Raw genomic sequence first — 21,263 nt, forward strand, 5'->3', positions numbered from 1 at the left:
AAGGCTCTATGCCCCAGTGTAGGGGAATGCCAGGGCCAAGAAGCAGAGGAGGGTGGGTTGGTGAGCAGGGGGATGCAATAGGGGTTTTCTTTCCGGAGAGGAAACCAGGAAAGGGGATAACATTTGAAATGTAAATAAAGAAAATACTAATTTTTAAAAAAAGAAAAAGAAAAAGAAAAGAAAAGAAAAATATCTCCCTCTGGTCAGCATGCTCCGGCCTTGCTCAGCTCAGCACAGTAGAGAAGCCCATTTAGTGGCTCCATCTACTCCGGAGAAGCCAAGTTCTTGTACTAAAATAAACATCTGTATTTCTCCTCTTTCTAATGCAGAATGCCATCAAGGTCATGCAGAGAGTGATGAATAATTCCAGTGGTGGAGAAGGCAATCCCTACAAGCTTCACCTAGTCTTCATAGCCAGGGGATGTTTTCCTATTGTTCTCTGCTTGGTCTGTGTTCTTATTAGTTGACGTCCATTGCCTATCTGAGCTATGGAGGAACCCTATAAGGGCCTGACTACTCTGTCCTTTACATGAAGTATATACCAGGAATCACAATGCCAGGGCCATAAGGTGCTACGGAGGTGGTTTGGTTAGGCCCTCCTTTGAGTTAACCATTTGTTTTCTGTAAATGAACCTCTGCATTTCATTGGGGAGAACCCTACAAAGGTCATTTTAATTTCCCAAGTTAACAGGAGGTTTGGTTTTGTAGAAGAGCTCAGAAACTATCTGAGACCTCAGCTTGTAGCCCTTCCCTCCAGGAAGAGAAATTTCTCCTGGAGGTAGAGGGTGGATTTGACCAAAGCACATTGTATCCATGTTTGAAATTCTCCAAGAATAAATTAAAAATATATTTGGGACTGAGGAGATAGCTCAGTCAGTAAAGTGCTTTTGGCACAAACATCAAGACCTGGCTTAAAGTCCCAGAACTCACATTAAAAGAAAAAAAACTAAACAAAGACATGCTTGCAGTCCCAGTGTTGGGGAAGGGAGACAGGGAGATCCCTGGGAAATTCCTGGCAATCTGCTTAGTCTGCTCAGAGCCAGTGGGAGAAACTGTTTCATGAAAAAAAAAAAAAAAATGAAGGTAAACAGCACTTGAGGAATGAGGTCTGAGGTTATCCTCTGACCTACACACGAATGTGCTCATGTGTGTATGTATGCCATGTAAACATGCACACATCCAAAAGATGTACATATTCAAAACACACACACACATACACATACATGTGCACACACACATGCACAAACTCTGTATATTTAAAGGATCCTAAGCAATATGCAAGGCTTATTTTTCTCCAATAACCTCAAATATAGAAGATATTCCCCACAAGGGGCTCCCTGCTAGATTAAAATGCCAACACCAACTTTGTGTCCTCAGGTTAAGTCTGCCTTCTCCTTTGTAAATTGAATATAAAAATGATGCCTACATTATGAGGGATAACAGATGCTAAAGGGAGGTCTAGAGGAGTCTCTGCATTTGAAAGAGTCTCATCTCTGCAATCATTCAACGTTTGGTGGGTGTAGGTTTGTGAGCATTGAGGTGTGAGCATTGAGCATTTGTGGTGCTTTTGCTAACACACTTTGAAATGAGCTCAGGGGTAGAAGGTGGTCCTAAGGAACACAAGATATGTGGATTTTGAGCACATAGGTATTTGTGGATATTCTTATCAACTATGAAATCAGAACTTAAAATAACAGTGCAGAAAATGACTACAGGCATTCACACTACCTACTTTGAGCAGTCATGTTTCAGTAGGAGTAGACCAGCTCAGAGAGCCATGAGTCAGCCTTGGCATCCACATTCCTTCCCCTCCCTCCAGAATCAGTGGTGTGAACCCGGTGACGCCATCACAGCAGGACTGGGATGTGATGTTCTGAAGAGGCAGAAGAATGGTGGAGGCTTCCAACAGCTGAGACAATCAATGTTGGTGACTCGTTCCATGCCCAGGACAGCCGGCTGAGAGAAGAGTGGCTAGTACTGTTGATTACAGGGCCATTTCATAGCTCTGTTTTTTTTTAATCAAATGAGAGTATGTTAATGGGACTTGTCTGATGTTATTAGATCAGAGCGAATACCAGGCCTCTGAATACCCACATCTATCCTACACAGAATGTAGCTTGCAGAGTGGGCAACTGTCTGTATGGTGTGTAGACTCGGGGTTGGCATGGTGGTGATGCACAACCAAGACAGCAACAGATGCTAAGCAAAGGCCCAGTGAATAAACTTGAAGAATGAGTGAACAAAGGGCTGAAGGATGAATGGACCGATGGACAAATAGTGGAGGACCAATATGGTAAAGGGCCAGTGTGTGTGTGTGTGTGTGTGTGTGTGTGTGTGTGTGTGTGTGTGTGTGTTTATGTGCACGTGCACACACGTGCGCACATATGGGAATGTGGAGGCCAGAGGATATACAACCTTGGAGTCCTATGAGATAGTTCACAGTGAACCTCTTCAAAGCATTTCTCTCTGTGAGACTGAGTTAGGAGCCCCTGGGCAACCTCCTGGTACATCCACAAGACTTGTCCAGCAACATCTATCTTCTACATAGGCCACAGATGTTTGTTTGTGCAGGAGCATCTTGAGCCTGCTTCTAGAGCAGCCTCCAGCCTCCAGTTCTAATATTTGCCCTTCATTAAATCTACACAGCATAGTAATATGGTAACTAATTGCTGATCTTGGGCAGAGGAAAACTAACTCAGATTGCTAGCTATTCAGGCACACAGCTACTCTGAGCTCATGGGATTGGGATCCGTATCATACTCTCTTTATGGCCTTTTATCCTATTCTGTAAGCTGGCACTTAGTAGAAATCTTAATGAACAGATAAATGATAGTTCAAAAAAATAGGTGCTGTAAATGTCAGCTGTTAATGGAATTTCAGAATCTAGGAGGAATCATATGACACCTTAGAGATGACTTCAAATCCTAATCAAACACTGATTACAAAGGCGATTTTACTGTCTACCCCGCTGCAGACTGTGAGCAGTGTTTCTTCCTCACTCTGTAGAGTATCTACAGCAGCCTTTACTATCATGTAGTCCCTTCCTTTGCTGTTTTCTCCCACCTCTGTTCTACTCCCTCACCCTCCCTTCATGAAGTTACCCTGAGAACCTCTTCTACACTAAGATCATGTGAGGCAAGGTCACCTAATAGTGGGGAGCTGTGCACTCTCTACCCTTAGAGAGTGTTTAAGCTACAGAAGTATGACTTGAAATGTAGCAAACTGCATAAATATATAACAATGCAGTGATGCTTGTTGAAACAAGGAGGCTGGAGGACTTCTTTGGGATGTGGCAATGTAATGCACATGTTAGGAGTGAGGAGTCACTGTGAACCAGAGGTGTGCAGTCCCCATACTGCACAAGAAGTGAGGCTGAGCATGCCATGGGCTGTGGGGAGGAACTCTTAGATAAAAGCAGAGGCTGGTAGTCAGGGAAGACTAAAAAAAAGGCAGGGGGGACTGAAGGTACATAGGTGACAGTTTCAATGAGAGGGGACACAGGAAGCATCAACCATAAGACCAATGCAGACAGAATTGCCACCCAGGCCAGAGAGCAGGCTCAGGCTGGTAAAGGGTGGTGAGCAAAACCTGAGGGTCCCATGGGAACAAGGCATGGAGGGAAGGAGGGAAGGAGAGAAGGAGGGAAGGAGGGAAGGAGGGAAGGAAGGAAGGAGGGAAGGAGGGAAGGAGGGAAGGAGGGAAGGAGGGAGGGAAGGAGGGAGAGTGTGTGTGTCTTACCTTATCTATTCTATACCTTTGTAGTGGCTATTCCTGTTTGTCAACTTGACTATATCTGAAATGAACTGCAATCCAGAATTGGAGGGCTCACCTGGCCCTAATATGGAGGCTGAAAGATAACAAGTTTCCGACCTGAATCTTGGCATGGAGATCTTGAGGTGTAGTGGCTATGAATCCCAGAGGATTAAGATAGAGAGATCTATGAGTTCAAGATCGTCTGGGATTGGAGGTGTGGTGGCGTAGTGGCTATGAATCCTAGAAGATTGGGACTGGAAGATCTTCGAGTTCAATCAGGGTCACCTGGGGTTAAGGGTGTGGTAACACCTTTAACCTGGGCCACACCTTTTGCTGGAGACCTATATAAGGAAGAAGGAAAGCTCGCTCTTTTTGAATTGCTTGCCTTGTGGGACTGAACAACTGCTGGATCCTTGGACTTCCATTCATAGCTGCTGCCGACCATTGTTGGGAGTGGATTGTTGGGAGTTGGACTACAGACTGTAAGTCTGCAATAAATTTCTTTACTACATAGAGACTATCATAACTTCTGTGACTCTAAAGAACCCTGACTAATACAACCTGTTTGTGTATGTGTCACTTACCGTATCTGTTCTCTACCTTTGTATGTGTTTGTGTGTGTGTGTGTGTGTGTGTGTGTGTGTGTGTGTGTGTGTGTGTGTGGATCTTTCTTTATCTGTTCTATACTCACCATGTCCGGCCACATGCTGTGTGCAAGATATGAAAGGTACAAATAAGTCTAATATAAATGCATTTAAAGAAGAGAGAGGGGGCCACTAGAAACCTGATTTCTGACCAGGAACTAAAAACATCTTCCTGGAAGCCTGACCTTTCCCTGTTTCTCTGGAAATCCTTGTGTATGATGCTGGGAAGGGGTCACTATTCCTCACACAGTTTTTCTAAAGTGTTCTACAGTTCACCTTGTCACCCGGCTGTCCTTTGGCTTTAGCAGCAACAGGTAAGGCCATGCAAAATATTACACACATTTTATAGCTGAAGAAACAGAGACTCTATGCAGTTCAGTGGTGAAAGAAAGTGACCAGGCTGTGAAATAAAAATAAAGAGGAAAACAAAATGTACCCATAGCCTGGGTGCAAAAGAGCTGGTGGGCAGACCAACTCAGCTACACTCAGTCCCAGATTCAGGGCTTGAGTAGGCCCACTCCAACATGTACCCCATCACTGAGCTGCTGGAGCACATGAAGGGGCTGCTTCAGCAGATCCAAAGCTGCAGGATCTCCATGAGAAAGGGAAGCAGCAGGATATCCAAGAGGAATCCCCATGAGGATCCAGTATTGATGGTGTAGCTGAAGTCAGAGGCCTAGAATCAGACCAATGAGTCATCGAAATGAACATTTGCAAGAAAAGCTGTTCTGGCAAAAGCGTATGTACTGTGGGAGACACCATGACACACTGCAGCTTTCATGACAAGATGGTTTTGGGTTTTGTTTTATTTTGTGTTGTTTTCTTTTCTTTTCTTTGGGTTGTCTACAGGGGCAAAGGTGAGATATTGAGGGCAAGGGAGATGAGTGGGATTGGGGTGCATGATGTGAAATTCACAAAGAATCAATAGAGAGAAAGTTTTAAAAGGTCACCAGATTGAAGCAAGCATGATGACATCATGATGCAGTGAGGTAGACAGAGACCCATGAATAAGAGCCCAGAGCAAAATGAAAGCTCTACTGTGCTCATCACCATGGTGTGAGGAACCCAAACATGCTTTCTAGTTAGGTTGCCAAGGGGTTACCAACCAAGTTCTCATTGGTTTACAGTCTTGGTGGAAAAACTCAAATAGAACTCTTTGAACATCTCAAGATCAGGTGAGACCTAGGGAGATGGCTCAGTTGGTAAAATGCCTGCAATCCAAGCACAAGGACCTGAGTTCACACCCCTAGCACACGTTTGTAAAAGCCAGCTGTGGCTTTGTGCTAATGGAGGAACCTCATGGCTGGGAAGGCTAAGGGAAGAGCATCCCTGGGGTCACTGGCTATACAGGCTAGCTGACTGAGAAAGACCAAAGTTCAGTGAGGGACCCTGATTGAAAGGTAACATGGAAAGGAATGAAGGGGACACCTGATGTGGCCAGTGGCTTCCACACACATGAATGTACACACACACACACACATACACACACGCAGGCATAGACACACACACACGCACATGCACACGCACACGTGCGCACGCATGCACACATCATATGCTAATAATGTGAGACTCTAACTACAACATCTGTTTGAAAGGAAAAGGGAGGCAAAGAGCTGCACTAGTTTCACACTGCTTATAAACATGATGTGACTTACGGAGTTCTCTCACACACTCTGTCATGTGATCAGCAAAGGTTAGAAGAGGTTTGCTGTTGGCTGACTGCTGAGGACAATAGCTCTGGCTTAATTAGAATCATCCAAGTGTTTATCAGTACATGCCATGAGAAATGAATATGTCTTCTTGTCTGGACTGTGGCTCCCTTTCTAAGAGGTTGTATCCATGCATGCTGTTCCCACAAACAGTTCTCAGAGTACTGGAGTAGTCTATACATGTTAACCGAAATTTGTTAGCATTAGTGTGTGTGTGTGTGTGTGTGTGTGTGTGTGTGTGCGCGTGCGCGCGCACTGTGAATGATCACAGATTGCTGCACTTCTATCCAGGCAGTGCTCCACATCTGTTCATTACCTTCTAGTTCAACACTATTTCTTTGCTTTGTCAGTGGCTTAGAAATCTTTATCTCATAATTCTTCATGTCATTCTTTAAAAAGAGAGAAAGCATTCACAGGCTTTAACTAGCCTCATTCATTTTATTACCAACAAATCCATCATACAGATTTTCTCTGACTCCACTGATCTGTGGTTACGTATGATGTAATTGGAAGAGATGGCTCCCTTCACTTATGCCTCAGAAAGGAAAGATAAAAGCTGCATGTCTGACTGTGTCAAAGACTCAACCAAGAAGGAAGCTAGATATCTATTTTTTATTCTTTAAAAAAAATGCTAACAATAGCCAGTGGTGGTGGTGGTGCATAACTTTAATTCCAGCACTTGGGAGGCAGAGGCAGAGGTGGAGGCGGAGGTGGAGGCAGAGGCAGGAAATTTCTGTGAGTTCCAGGCAAACCTGGTCTACAAACCAAATGACTACATAGTGAGACCCCTGTCTCAAAACAAGCAAGCAATCAAGCAAGTAAACACACACACACACACACACACACACACACACACACACACACAAATGTTAACAAATTTCTGTTAACATGTACAGATTACTCCAGTACCTAGAAGCCTGAGTAAATACTATAGCTGTATGGCTTCCTTAGAAGTCTTTTACATCAAGAAGCTATAGTATTTAAGCTTCATCTATTTGAGTGGCAATGACACCCCAGATCTAAAGTGTTTAACCCTACTTGAGCTGAATACTAGACTCTAGGCAACTGATGCGACAGTAGAGACTGTGTTCTATTCATTAAGAGATGATGTCTGTGGATTCAGTGACTGTGTGGATCATTTTTTCTTTACTTCAAGACCCCTTGTCCTGCTCCAAAGGCAGGATCCTTCTGTGCTCACACTGCCACTTGTCACTCTTTCATGTGATCTATTAACTCTGCTGAAAATGAATAGTTACTCAACAAACATGAACTCAGACTATAAACTCAGGGTCGCTGCTGGGGTGATGGTTTGGTTAGTAGAGTGCCTGCACAGAAGTACAAGACCCAGAGTTTGGCCCCTAGAATCTACACAGAAAAGCTGGGTATAGTGGTGCATGCTTGTAATCCCAGCACTGCAGAATCAGACAGGCAGATGTCTGAGGCTTACAGGCCAGCCAGCCTTAGTGGGCTGCAGGCCAGTAAGAGTCCCCATCTCAAATCAAAACCAAAGCCCAAACAGTAGATAGTAATGGAGGACTGACACCCAAAGTTGACCTGTGCCTTCCATATGCATTACACTTATGCACACATATGCATACATGTGCATCTGCACACACATGCATTTATACACAAGTATATACACAAGAAAGGAGGGAGACAGAAGGGGAGAAGGGAAGAGAGAGAGGGGCAGAAAGACAGAGAGACAGAGACAGAGAGATAGAGAGGGGGGTTGGAACAATTTCTTCATAATTGAAGCATATCATCCTGGTAGGAGCCTTCTTAAGAGTTAGGAAGTTCCCAGAGGAGGGTCTTTAAGACTCAGGAAGTAAACAACTCAGGGGTCTCAGGAAGTCACTGAAAATTACTAGATTCAGAAGGTCCCCCCATCACCAGGGTTATATAAATATAAGTAGTAAGGGTTGCTGAAAGAGAGGAGACTCTGACCTTTAGGTCTGTTTTGCTCAGAAATTTGAACTCAATCAAAGAGATTTTCTGCTCAGTCACTCCCCAAATCAGGTGGCTCACAGTGTCTTTATACCACCTTCTCACTTTTATGCACAATCCAGCAAGATGTTCTAGGAACACAAGGATGAAGATGTTTGGCCAAAAGAAACAAGAGTAGACTATTTCTAGCGTAGCTGATGACCACAAAGCTGGGCCAAAAGTTTCTCTACAACAGTGGTTATTCTTTCACTGTGACTGAAGTCCCAGATGAGGTCTTTTAGCCTTGCTCTTCTGTGAATTGCTTTCTGCATCTGTGTTCGCAGGATTCCTTCAATGATATTAATATAAGAGGTAGTCTAAAGGTAAAGAGGAAAAACCTATTTTGACTTACATTTTCAGCAATCCCATTTCAAAATTGATTAGCTCCTTTGCTTTTAGGTCTGTGGTTACCCAGCACATCATGGTGGGAGCACAGAGCAAAGGAAAACTGCTCCTTTTGTGGTTTGGAAGGGAAACAGAAACAGGTAAACAAAACATGTAGCCAATGACCAAGACCGCCTGCCTCTTAAAGTTCTACTGTCTTGTAATAGCACCAAGCGGGAGAGGCATTGTGTGTTTAATGGCTCTGATCATTACAAGATCCCTAATTAGTGCTAAAAGTTTAACTTTATCTATAAACACTGAACACTTATTTTATAATTCCTAGAAATTACTAGAGTTGAGTTTGACTTTATGTAAATAACTCTTACCATCTTTTTAACAACAACAAAAAATTAGAGCCCAGCAATAAAAAATTTTCATCTAAATATACACCAAAAGGGAGCCATGGCATGTTACATCAGTTTGGAACATCAGCATAGTGCTAACCAAAAATGGTACATTCATTATCAACCTCATGAGTGAGGCAGCTGTGTGTGTGTGTGTGTGTGTGTGTGTGTGTGTGTGTGTGTGTACCCATGGACTTGCTCTTTCAATCCATGCTGAGACTCGGGATGGGTGGACAGGCTTGGCCTGGTTCTTTGTGTGGTGTTTGGATCCTATACGAAGCATCTCTTCTCAGTGTTCCCCTTCTCAAATGGACTCTGCTGAGCAAAGAATGCTTCTTTCCTATCATCACTTTGGGCTACTGAGAAGGGTTTGGTGGCTTCAGGATCATTAGGCTTCAAGACTTTCTTTTCATTGCCAAGATATAAATGAAGCCCTTGAATTAAACAAAACTGGAATAATAGCATGATTTTTGTTTGTTTGTTTGTTTGTTTGGTGTTTGTTAGTCAGTTAGTTTGCTTTTAAATGAAAGCTCTCTTATTTCTTTTAAGAATATTTATTTTAAGTATATGAGTACACTGTAGCTGTCTTCAAGACACACCAGAAGAGGGCATCAGATCCCATTACAGACTGTTGTGAGCTACCAGGTGGTTGCTGAGAATTGAACTCAGGACCTTTGGAAGAGCAGTCAGTGCTCTTAACCGCTGAGCCATCTCTCTAGCCCTCTGCTTCTTTGTTTTTGACATTAAGTGTGTCTATGCATCCCAGGCTGGCCTAGAATTTACAGTTCTCCTGCCTCAGATTGTCAAATGCTTTAATTACAGGAAAATGCTCCCAAATCTGGCGTTTTAAAAAAGAGCCATTCCTCTCCTTGTACAGCAGGGCTCCCCAGTTATGGCCAAATTGAAAAGCGAATGCTTCTGAGTATACCATGAGGGAATGTGGAGCTTAACAGTCAGTCAAGGTTCATCCAGGTTGGGTTTCCATACACTCTCCATTCCAGTCACTGTAGTGTGCTTCCATGGAAACATGAGGACACAAGTGTATGGTAAGACATGAACCCATTCTACATGGAGAAAAGCTTGGGAGAAAACAGTTTTGTTGATATAAAACTCTCTCTGCTCCCTTGCATGAGGTCTCATGATCTTGGACATAGAAAAGGAAACATTGTAAAACTTTAATATCAATATAAAAGGAAAATGTGTATGTACTTGTATTTTTTACATTAAAATATTATGTTTGTATAGATCATGTGCTGGGCAGAAACGATCAAAATGCTTGCAAAGGAAATTCAAAATAACAGAAGAGAATCCCTGAAGCCTAAAGTCAGGAAGCTCATGCTTCAGGCACAACCACTGCTCATGAGCAGCAGTGGGCAAAAGGATGGATAAATGCTTTCACATCCTTCCTTGTATTGCATACAATGGCAGGAATTTTGTACATGTAAGAAATTAAAAAGTATCAAGCAAATCTGTTTTGTTGAAATTGAATATATTTTTCAAAGTTTATGAAACAGCAATGGCTATATTACAGAAATACAAGTTGATGATTTCTCAGTAAAAGTGACACCTTCAGCAGTATCATTTAGACCATGTGTACCCATAAGCCTGTGGAGGATAATGGGAAAGAACTTTAATGGTGCAAACCCTGATGTCTTGTGGATGACCTCTAAGGGCCTCCTCTGGATCTGAAGTATTGTAATTCTCTAGTAATACAAAGAAAGGTAAGTGCCTCTCCTCTCCTCTTCTCTTCTCTCCCTCCCTCCCTCCCCCACCCCTTCCCTCCCTTTCTTTTGAGATAAAGTCTTGCTGTGTAACCCAGGTTGGTCTTGACCTCATAATTTTCCTATATCAACCTCCCACAAAATGTATTTTTATATACTGTTCAGGGAACATTCATCTATAAATAGAGCAGGTCTGCACTCAGATACAGTGGAGAAGGAGCTTGCTCAAGAGAATACGTTAGAATCTATGCTTTCTCTCTTGCCAGCCCTGGCAGGTGTGACCTGCAATGCTATAGTAGGGATACAGTTCTGGCCCATGTTCATTTACGAACTGTCTCCCTCCTATAGCAGTCTTGTGTAGTTCAGATCTGTCCCCTACCCTTTACTGGATAACCTTGTGGCCTAATCCTGAAAATCAGATGTGTCTTTTCCCTGCACATGGTGACAGGTCCAGAAGGTAACACAAATCCTGGCTTTTCAAAGTCCTCCCTTACATTTGTTTTCAGCAAAAACAAGAAAGAAAGATGCTCTTGATTATCTTGAGATCATCGGCTGCAGGGTCAACAGCTGCCTCAGGAGGAAAATTAGAAGAAAAACAAAACAATGAAAGCCATTTGTGATCTCTGGCATGCTACAAGCTGCCAGCACTGAATCCCCCTTCTTAGTATAGCCTGGAAGCTAAGCTCCTTCCTAGACTCCCTCCTCTACACCAAGTGCCTGTAGTCAGATGGCTGCAGCTTTAGGGGACAAAATCCCCAAGCCCAAATGAGGCTAAGATAAAAAGTTAATGAAATTTATCAATAATCTCCTAATCAATACAAATGTATGGGTACATATTTATATATGTGTGTTGTACATATATATGTATATATACATATATGTATATATGTATGTATATATGTATATATACATGTATGTATGCATCCATGTATGTATGTATGTATGTATGTATGTATGCATGCATGTATGCAAAACTTTCATAAAATGACTAGTCATTCACCAGCAGTTACTTGAAGACAGTGACCCTGTGGGTATGTTAGATTTTTATCATATCTATATCCATCTTAATTACTTTGCCGGTGAGAAAAGCTAGAATCAGAAAATAATAAATATTGCATAATGATTAGAAGAGAAGGCACAAAATCTGGACATGAATTTAAAAGTCATGCAATTACTTCATGGGAAAGAAATTTCAGTCTTACATGTTTAACCAAGCCTATATCGGGACAGTTGGTTTCCAGCCCCAGCCTCCCTCTCCTCCCTGTCCAGCTAACAAAGATCCTCTGTCTGGGCATGATTTTCCCACACGAGTCAGGAACCGTGAGCTTGGGAATCTCACAGTTGTGTCAGACGTGGTAGTGAGAACGTGGGTTCTGTGTCACCTCTAAACTTCTCTCCTTGCATTGCTGCAGCCACCATAATGTGACCTGTTATATCACTACTTAAAATAATGAACTTCCCCTCTTAATTAAGGCAGTTGAGGTTTTGTCTCATTCACAACAAAAATAATCATTGCTGATTAAAAAAAAAAGAAAAGAAAAAAAAAGGCTGTACAGATTTGGCCACGGGCTCTTCCCATTGAAGAAATGGGCTATTTTATCCTTAAACTTTTTGAAACAGCTGATAGACTGGGAGAGATAAAAAGGGTTCCTAAGAAAATAGTAATAATTAAAATACTCCAGAAATGATTAGTTGGGAGAGGGCTCAGTGGATAAAGAACTTGTCATACAAATTCGGATACCCAGGACCCATGTTAAGCCAAATATGAGAGCACGTGGCTGTGATTCCAGTGTTCACACATGAGATGGGAGGGAGAGATGGGCAGAGTCCAGGGGTCAGTTAGTGTGGCATACTCAGTAGTAAACAATAAAGGAAAAAGAAACCCCCACCTTCAACAAAGTAGAAAGTAAGAACCAGCATTTTAGATTGTCCTTTGACTTCTACACATGCCCTGTAGCAAATGTCACACACGCATACACACACACACACACACACACACACACACACACACACACACACACACAGAAAGTTCAGGAAATTCCAGAAAGTGTAAAACATTGGAGCAGAGAATGCCTCAAACTCTTCCCCGGTATTCACTGGCTTAAAGAAAACCCTGAAATGATCTGTTTAAAGAAAGTTCCTTTGAAGTAGTAATTAATATACCTTCTGATTAAAAGCAGAATCACAGTTATCAAGGAACAGGGGGCAGCACCTGTTATAGTCACTCATTTGGAGAGAGCCAGTTGTCTCTCATTTTACCGAAAACCATTCCATTGAGAAACCAGTGCTCAGCTCTGAACTCAGAGCCATACGTGCTCAGCAGCCTCACTATAGAAAGTGATCAGGTCCCTACAACAGTCCACAAAAGACCGCTTCACTCCAAATGGACTGGATGCATGCTGAGAATCACAGAGGAGCCTAGGACCTGTGCCCACTCATTGGATTCACAGTACTTTTCCAAGGTCATCAATCCAGAACTCTGACATGGCCATGCAGCAAGGGCGCACTACTCCATCACTGCCTGTCTGAATCTGTACACTGTGAAATGAAGCTTCCTGGAAACAAGGGCTTGAGTAAAAGATCCATCTAATGATAAGTGGGAAACCAGAGGAGTTTATATGGATGCTTTCCCCTAGGTCTGTTTTTCTTTTCTTGCATTCTGCAGGTTCCAAGGGGTACAGAGATACCATGAATGTAGTTTTGTTCCCGCATCAGTGGGGCGTCCGGGTCTGGGGAAAGTTGATTTTTAATCACTGTTGGTAAAACTGCCTTTGAAGACACCCTTGGGCAGTATGGGCTGAAACCTAAAGAGGACAGGATCTCTGGTCCAGCAATGGAAGTGATCTGAGGCTTCTCAGACAAACCTTCATGGGAAATGAGAAGACAAGCTAAGGACAAACCCAGAGAAAATGATTGTTCAAAATAGAGACAAAACAAACAAACAAACAAACTGAACAATAAATACTCACCAATAAAGTCATGGCTGCACTGATATAGCAGTGTTCTAGGATCCCAGCCACATTAGATACATAAACTATATCTGAAGGACACAGACAGATGTTGTATCATCATGTTCTCCCTCTCTTGCTAAACTTCCAGACTGGAGTTTTCATACCAGTCCCTTTGGTTATGACTGTATTTAAAGATGATTTTTTAAAAGAAGTCATTAAGGTAAAATGTGGTCAGCTCTAAGCCAACACTTGTGATGTTCTCGTAAGAAGAAATTAGGACTCAAACATAAGCAGGGAGAAGGTCATGTGAGGACAGGGGGAAGAAAGCCATTTGCAGGGCAGGAAGAGACACTGCAAAGATACTGACTGTCCTGTCGTCCTGATCTTAGCTCTCTGTCCCAGATCTGTGAGGAAAGATAATCCTGACGTTTGAAGCACAGAATGCCTTGGTTATTTATTAGTGTAACTGCAGCCAGTGAATCCTCATTATTAGATGTCAGAAAACTACTAGCTGTGAACATATAGTTCATATAGTCCACGAAAAATCAAGTGGAAGGGCCTACTCTGTGCTCACAGGTGGAGAGAGATTAGACTTGGGACTGAGATGGTAACTAATGGGGGATTTTAGCCTTAAAAACAAAGGTTCCAAGTGTACCAGGATCATTTGTGTAGGAAATTTCAAAAGCCACACTCAGGCTGGACTGTAGACTGAGCTAGCACAAACAAAACTCTGACTTTTTCTCTGAAATGTCAAAAAAAAAAAAAAAAAAAAAAAAAAAATTACAGGTGGTCAAGGAAAGCATGAAAAAGTGAGAGAAAGAAAAAAACACAGAAAAAGAGAAAAACCAAGAGCAACCTTCTTCCATGGCGTTGTCCTAAGCACCCACGCAGCACACTTTACCGGTTGAGTCTAGCTCTCTCTGGGGATTTACTATACATTTTCAAGGTGCATATCACAGCACCCCTAGCTTTGTAAGGCTCTGTTTCCCTGTCTCAGGGCTGAGCACATCAGTTTCTTTTTAACAGAATTGCTGAGGTTTTTCCCTCTGAGCAAAGCTCCAGGACAACCCACCCTAGAAGCATGCTCAAAGTCTTTCCTGGTGCATCTTCTAAAGGGATACCACCATGATCTTATTTGTATTGATGATCCTAATGCCTAATGGCGCTGAAGCCAAATAATGAGCCTTTGGTTCCAAAGAGATGAATGGCGGGCATGTTCTCTCTACTGGGTTATTTTGTCATCAGTGTCTCTTAAGGGGTCTCACATGTCACCTGTATCTTCACAGACTCTAGCAGTTTAAGAGTCAGTTTGTAATCATGACATAATGTTAGTCCCTTAAACTCTGTAAAGGGGACAACAGACAAGACCCATTTTCTGTAAACTCTAATTAAAATTATTTTATTTAAGTCTGTGCCCACAGAGTTTTTAATTCTTTAAGCCATGGTAAGATCTAAGTAGAGCTCTCGTGCCTTGCGGCAGGCCTTACCTTTTCATGGGCTTGGGTGAGCACGCTCTCTCCAGATTGGAGCAGGTGTGTGTCACACGCATGGCATTGTAGGAAGTATGGGTGTACTCATTCTCATCACTGTAGTCCGGGCCAAGCAGTGTCCGGGCCCAAGTGCCCATGTCATAAGGAGGAAGGGTTCCTCCAAATTCAGAGGGCAGGAACTCAGGGTGTATTAGCTGGTGAAGACTGTTCAAATTGTTTCCATGTAGGAAAATCTGGAAAGGAATAAAAATAACCAGCACAGAAATTTAAAACATCAACAACTGTTTAATCTAATACACAATTTAGCAAAGACAAATTGGAAATGCCTCTGGTGGCCATGGTGTTCAAAGAGGCAATTATATTGTGCCCATGGCTTAGTCATTATAAAAGGATAATTTATTGCTTAGAAAATGGGCTGTATTGATAGTTGATTTTTAAAAAAATGAAGTTTAAGAATAGATTGAACATTGTTTGCCCACCACGCAGATGTGTGCATACAGTCGTCCCCTACTTATTCTCACTAAGAATGAAACAGGGATGCTAGCTGCTTCAAAACTACTCATGTTTTGAGTACCCCTCTTGTCTCTGAGAACTCTGGTCCTCAAAACTTCTCTAGTTCCAACCATCTTCTCAAACCAAACCAAGAACAGCCTCTTGCTGAAAAAATTCTGAGCCTTTGTCTATTCTGCTACTACTGTCTAAATCAGTCCCAGGCTTGGCCCATGTTCACTCTGCTGCCATCCCTCCCATGAACTCCTCTGTATTTGTTTCTTCTAGGTCTGTTCCAATTCATTCCACTGGGTCCTAGGGAGAGTGAGATGATGATGAAATTTTACTCTGGTAACAAGTATATTCCTTGGTTACAGGATGGTATGGTTGTACTAGGTTGTACTCAGTTATTCCTACTCAGAGTAGAGCCATGACCTGAGAATGTGTTGTAGGAAGTCCTTAGTAGCTGTTTCCCCTTCTCTCCTGCATAGAGCACTGATACCCAAACAAGTTTATGTTTTCTGAGCACACAGTGAATAATGATGCAGAGTGGCCAAAATGAGAAGGAGAAAAGCTTCACATTTCTGTTTTTTTTTTTTTTTTTTTTAGATAAATCCACAAATCATATGTAATAAGTAGGTAATTGTCACAGACTACAATTTAGAAATTGACCTTGAGAGTTGATTTAAACTACATCTATAATAATGTTGGTTACTATACACATTGTAGGCATAAAATAATTACATGCAATGCATAAGTTACACACAATTAACTATATGGAATAAGTAAGTGGTACTCAAGTGGAACACCATCAATTACGCCTGGACATGCATACCACAGCTGGCAATGATGAAATTTAAATGTGAGTTTTAGAGTACCAATATTTGGATGTTAGCAACAAATTCCTGTTCCCCCATCCTCCTGTGTTCATTTAACCTGTACTCTAAATACCACCATGAAGACAGAAGGGAAAAGAAGGTAAGTGTGGTGCTCTTTTGGGCATTATAGTGCCGGGGAAAGCAATGAGAGTTTTTGATATTGCCATTGGATATGGCTGAAAGTTAATATAAAAAAAAGATTTGTTGTGAATAAACTAAGATCTTCTGGCTTTTAGGAAATTCTAGAGTAGATGCTGGAGTATTAGAAGCACACCAACTCTTGCTCTGGTGTTTATTCTAGGCATTTGTACTCACACAGCCAACCTAATCAGTTCTTAAAGGACAGGCTGTGCTGGTGAAGATGACTCTCTTCTGGGAACCCTCCTGATCCTGCATTCAAGGAGAGGAACACAGATGTAAGAGACTGGACCCACTTGTCCTGGGTTAGGAGCTACAGACACGCCCCACTCTATTTCAGCAGACTGTGTCTACTGTGGGAGGAATTCCCACCATCCCTGTGCTAGGTAGAAATGCAAGCTCTGGGAAGTCTGAAGCCTTGTTGCAAACAATGTTGGGCGTGTGGTTCTTGGTACTGTCCTGAGTAGACTATAGAATGTCTTGAAAGTCCCCTGCTTCTTGGTGCTGGTGATGTCCAGTTCTAAGTTCTGTCTTTGTTTGGGAACAGGAGCTTATCCTTCTCCAATAGTCCACTATAATGTTCTTTAAAAACCAAGATGTATTCAAGGCTTAAGAATTAAGAATTCTCACTTCCTGGCAATGGGCAAAGAAATACCTTATTGGTGGTGGTGGTGGTCTTATATCAGACAAGGGCAGAGCAGAAAGCAGTCCCTTGTTCAGCCTAGCTTGTTGCCTATTTTGGGAGCCAAAGCTGTTTTATGCCTAGGACTCATAAAAACCAAACCATATGAAATCAAATCCAGGCAGCATAACATGGTAGGGACACAGGTGAGACAGCCCTGAGTGAGGACTGGGGGTGAGACCTGGCTCTGCCATTCCTCTGCTCAGAGGTTGTGGTAGTGGTGTGCGTGGGTGGGTGATGCCCTCATGCCTCAGCCCTCATCACCTGCAGCAGTCCAGAGAGCTGGCCCTGGGGTCAGGAGAGCAGGTGGGCTGCCCCTGCCCCTCACCAGCTATAGCACACAGTAGAGTTGGACCCTGGTGGAGACAGCACAGGTGAGCCAGCCTTCAGGGTAAGAGTGGGAAAGATCTGGCCCCATCACTTGACTTTCATAAAGTGGCATGGTTGTGGGGGTGATGCTTTTGTCTCCATGTCCTTTGCCACTTGTGATAATCAGGAGATCTGGACCCAAGGGAATGAGAGCAAGAGATCTGACCCTGCCTCCTGGTGATGGTAGCATTGGGTGGCCTAGACAGATGCTATCACCCAGACCCAGGTCCAGGTCTCTGAGATGGTCCATCCCCAAACCTATATCATCTGTGAATGGTTGGGACTCATGACAAGGCCAGACCTGCTGATCCAAAGCTGCAGGTTCTCTATCACACAGGGCAACAACTGGATAACTGGCAGGAGTCCCAATAAGGATCCAATATCGATGATGTCAAAGAAGCCAGAGAACTTGAACCAGAATAATGGCTCATTGCAAAGAACATTTGCAAACGAAGATGTGTGGAAGTGATATACCGTGGTACACACTATGACATACTACAGCTTCTACCATGAGATGTTTTCTATGCTTTTTGGTTTTGTTGCTGTTTGATTGATTGTGTGTTTGTGTGTGTGTGTGTGTTCATACAATTTCATGTCACCAGCCACATAACTATGGATATGATTGGGGTAATCATGCTGCTATGTATTCATACATTAAATGAATGTAGTGCTCCTTAAACACATACAACATTCACTTGTCAAGTATGTTTTAGTAAAGCTAGTGGGGACAAAAGATAAAGGAGAAAAGCAATAAAAGTCACCCAAGTGTCTGGTACACGAATGGCATTATGAGTATGTTTTCATATGCCATTTCATTAAATTGCTCCAAAGAGTCTGTGGTATAGGAGCTAGCTTTCCCACATAACAAATGAGGAAAATCAGACTCAGAGTAGCTAATGGACGCGTGTTACTCAGCTGTAGAGCATGTTGTGCTGCCGCTGCTCTGATGAAAGAGGCTGGATTCTCAAATGTTGACTGATGTCACTATTACATCAAGCTTCCCTTTTAAGATTATTACATTTTACAAACAATGTTTTCAACCTTACAGATGCTGTATCTAGCAATTATCAAGGTCTATGAGAGAAAAAAAAAAAAACCATAACCGCTTTTCACCGTGCTGATATAGGGCAAAATGCTAACTGCTGACATAGTCCATGAACAAGAAATAGCAGTTGGGTGAATGCCTATAATCCCAGAACTCTAGACACAGAGGTAGCAAGACTAAGAATTTAAGGCTAGGGGCTAGAGAGATGGCTCAGCATGGAAAAGCACTTGGTGATACTGCAGAAGACCCAGGTTCTGTTGCCAGGGCCCACATGGTAGCTCACAATAGTCTGTAACTCCAGCTGCATGGTATCTGATTCCCTCTCTTGGTCTCTATGTTCACCATATGCTTGTGGTACATATGTACACGTACATTCAGGGAAATCAGGAATATACATAAAATGAAAATAAATAAATCTTTAAGAAAGAATTTGAGGCTTTCCTGGGTTACATAAGACCTCCCCCACCCACAAAAAAAAAAAAAAAAAAAAAAAAAAAACAAAAAAAAAAAAACAAATAAAATACAAGCAGGAAGTGGCTTCATGCCCTATTCCTATAGCCATTGTAGTAAATTGGCATCTGGTATTTGTGTGCCTTCAAAGTTTATTTTGGTTTGTCTGGTGTTCTGAAGAGAACCCATTCTACAGAATTACTGATTAAATACAAGTTATTTGCAAATTCCTGCTAAGGTGCAAATATTCAAAAGTTGCAAAATCATGGTAAAAGCTATTGGCAGGTGGCTAAGGGAGTGAACACATAGAATAGGACTAAAATTGTCACTGACAGGCCAGGGGACCTCTCTGCCCCATTGAGTAGTTAAAAGACACTTCTTTTTCATTACCCGTTTTCTTGTCTTGTCTTTAAGAAATGGCTTGATGAGCGTGTACAGGGCGTGGATGTACCAGGGCTGGTTGACAAAATGGACGCCTCCAAAGCGAGCAGGAAAGCTGTCCTAGGAAGAAAATACAGAGAGTGAGAGAGCGAGTCAGTTACTGACACTCTGTGTGTGACAGCAGCACCCCAGGGGACAGCCTGCCCCTCTGGCAGAAGTCCCCACTTCCAGGGAGACAAAGGGCTTGGATGCTCAGCTCCTGGCCTGGTTCCCTTCCCCTGCCTTCCTCTCCCATTCCTCCTCCTCCTTTCACTCCACAGCCTAATGTGCATAGGGTCCAGGCTAGTCTTCCCAAATGGAATGACTGACTCATCTAGGTGCACAGAAGTACGTGGGATCCAGACCATTAGAAGTCAAAATTTTTCATAGTACTGTATAACCATGCTTCAGTTCCTGATGGCCCCGAGTCTAGCTTTCATTCTCTGCTCTCCTTCCATGATATTGTGTCAACTTGACAATAGTCCAGAACTTGGACTTGCCAGGTGAGTAAGCAGGTTGCACAAGAAAGGGCTGCACAAGAAGCCCAAAGGATCTAAGACTTGAGGTTCTCTCAATGACCCCGCTCTGGGAATATAGGCTCTCGGTCACTTGGTCACTTTCTGGATCTACCTGTCCATGCTACCCTGGATGCAGATCCTCAGGAAAAGATAATGTTGTTGTGAGGACTGGTTGACCACCCTAACCAAACCAGAGCCCCTTCTTCTGCACAGTTTATAAATAACAGGCTGAAAAGGCATTTTAAAAATCTCTCTCTCTTAGTTTGGAATCCAAGGCAGAACAGAAGTCTGTGACTCGTAAGCTAGCAAGCCTCTCTGAGCCTTAGAGGTCTGCAGGGGGAAGGATCTTGGCGAGGAAGTCTTGCTGTGTGGTTTCAGCAGATTGGGTTTGTCACTACTGATGGAATTTAAAAGGGGAAACACCTAAGTGCTATTTCTGTCGCCATGCTTGCTGTCAGTGAGGTTTATTGCAACAAACATCTTGTAAAGTGTTAGCAAGACAAGAAGGGCAGCTAAGCCCTCTGCGTGGGTGATGAAATGCCATGCCGGCTCCTTTTAGTATAATAACAAACAAAGAAGGCTATTAACTTTTTCCGAACTCTCTGTGTCTGCAGGATGCCTAGGCATCTGCCACAAGGAGACCTAGTTTCAATGAAAGTATATGGGACTGAACTTAAAGGCTGACATATGAAAATCTTAAAAATAACTTTTACTTCTACCTAGAAGTACCAAATTATTACCAAATAGGAAATAATGAAATATTTTGAGAGTTAAACTAGAGAATTTCAGTTTATTCATTCACTTTATTTAATCTTGATTTGTAAAACCCAATGGAACCACCACTGAATAAAGGGATTGGATAAGTATTTGCCATGTGTGATTTTCTTCAAACACGGCATGGCTGTTGCCCTCTTGAATTCTCCACAGATGTGATTACCAAAGGAGATCTTGTATAAATTCATTTTTCTTCTGTGAAGGAGAGTGAGAGGGCCATAGGAAACTGTACTACAGGCAGGCCTGGCTGCCCTTCAGTACTCAGTAAGGCTCAGTGAAGGCAGTTCCCTTCACTGTAGGGGCAGCCCATTGTCTCTCCTGCGCCTGTGTGCACTTTCTTACCCACACTAGACTTACCCAAGCTACACTTGCGTAAGATTGTTTCTTGGGGATTGGGTCTGTCTGGGGAGAATGGACGCTCATGAACAGTGGTCTTACTCCTCTACATTTGATTTCAGAAAGCTCCAAGTATAAGTAAGGTGTGAGTGTGTGTGTGTGTGTGTGTGTGTGTGTGTGTGTGT

The 21,263-nt window shown here is 42.7% G+C and overlaps 1 protein-coding gene and 1 non-coding gene across 3 annotated transcripts in view; one reads left to right on the forward strand and one right to left on the reverse strand.

The window, feature by feature from the left end:
* Clvs1 (clavesin 1) overlaps positions 1-21,263 on the reverse strand; it is a 199,775-nt gene that overhangs the window by 4,250 nt on the left and 174,262 nt on the right. For both annotated transcript variants that reach the window (XM_031366664.1, XM_031366665.1), the window contains exons 4-5: positions 19,421-19,531; positions 14,977-15,212 (exon numbers count right to left, since the gene is read on the reverse strand). In XM_031366664.1, the coding sequence (XP_031222524.1) occupies positions 14,977-15,212; positions 19,421-19,531 (347 nt within the window). The remainder of the gene's footprint in view (positions 1-14,976; positions 15,213-19,420; positions 19,532-21,263) is intronic.
* LOC116089609 lies at positions 17,114-17,259 on the forward strand. Its single transcript, XR_004118391.1, has one exon. It is a non-coding gene; the product is annotated as a small nucleolar RNA SNORA48 (small nucleolar RNA).

The sequence above is a fragment of the Mastomys coucha genome, unplaced genomic scaffold, assembly GCF_008632895.1.
Source record: "Mastomys coucha isolate ucsf_1 unplaced genomic scaffold, UCSF_Mcou_1 pScaffold14, whole genome shotgun sequence".
NCBI lineage: Eukaryota > Metazoa > Chordata > Mammalia > Rodentia > Muridae > Mastomys > Mastomys coucha.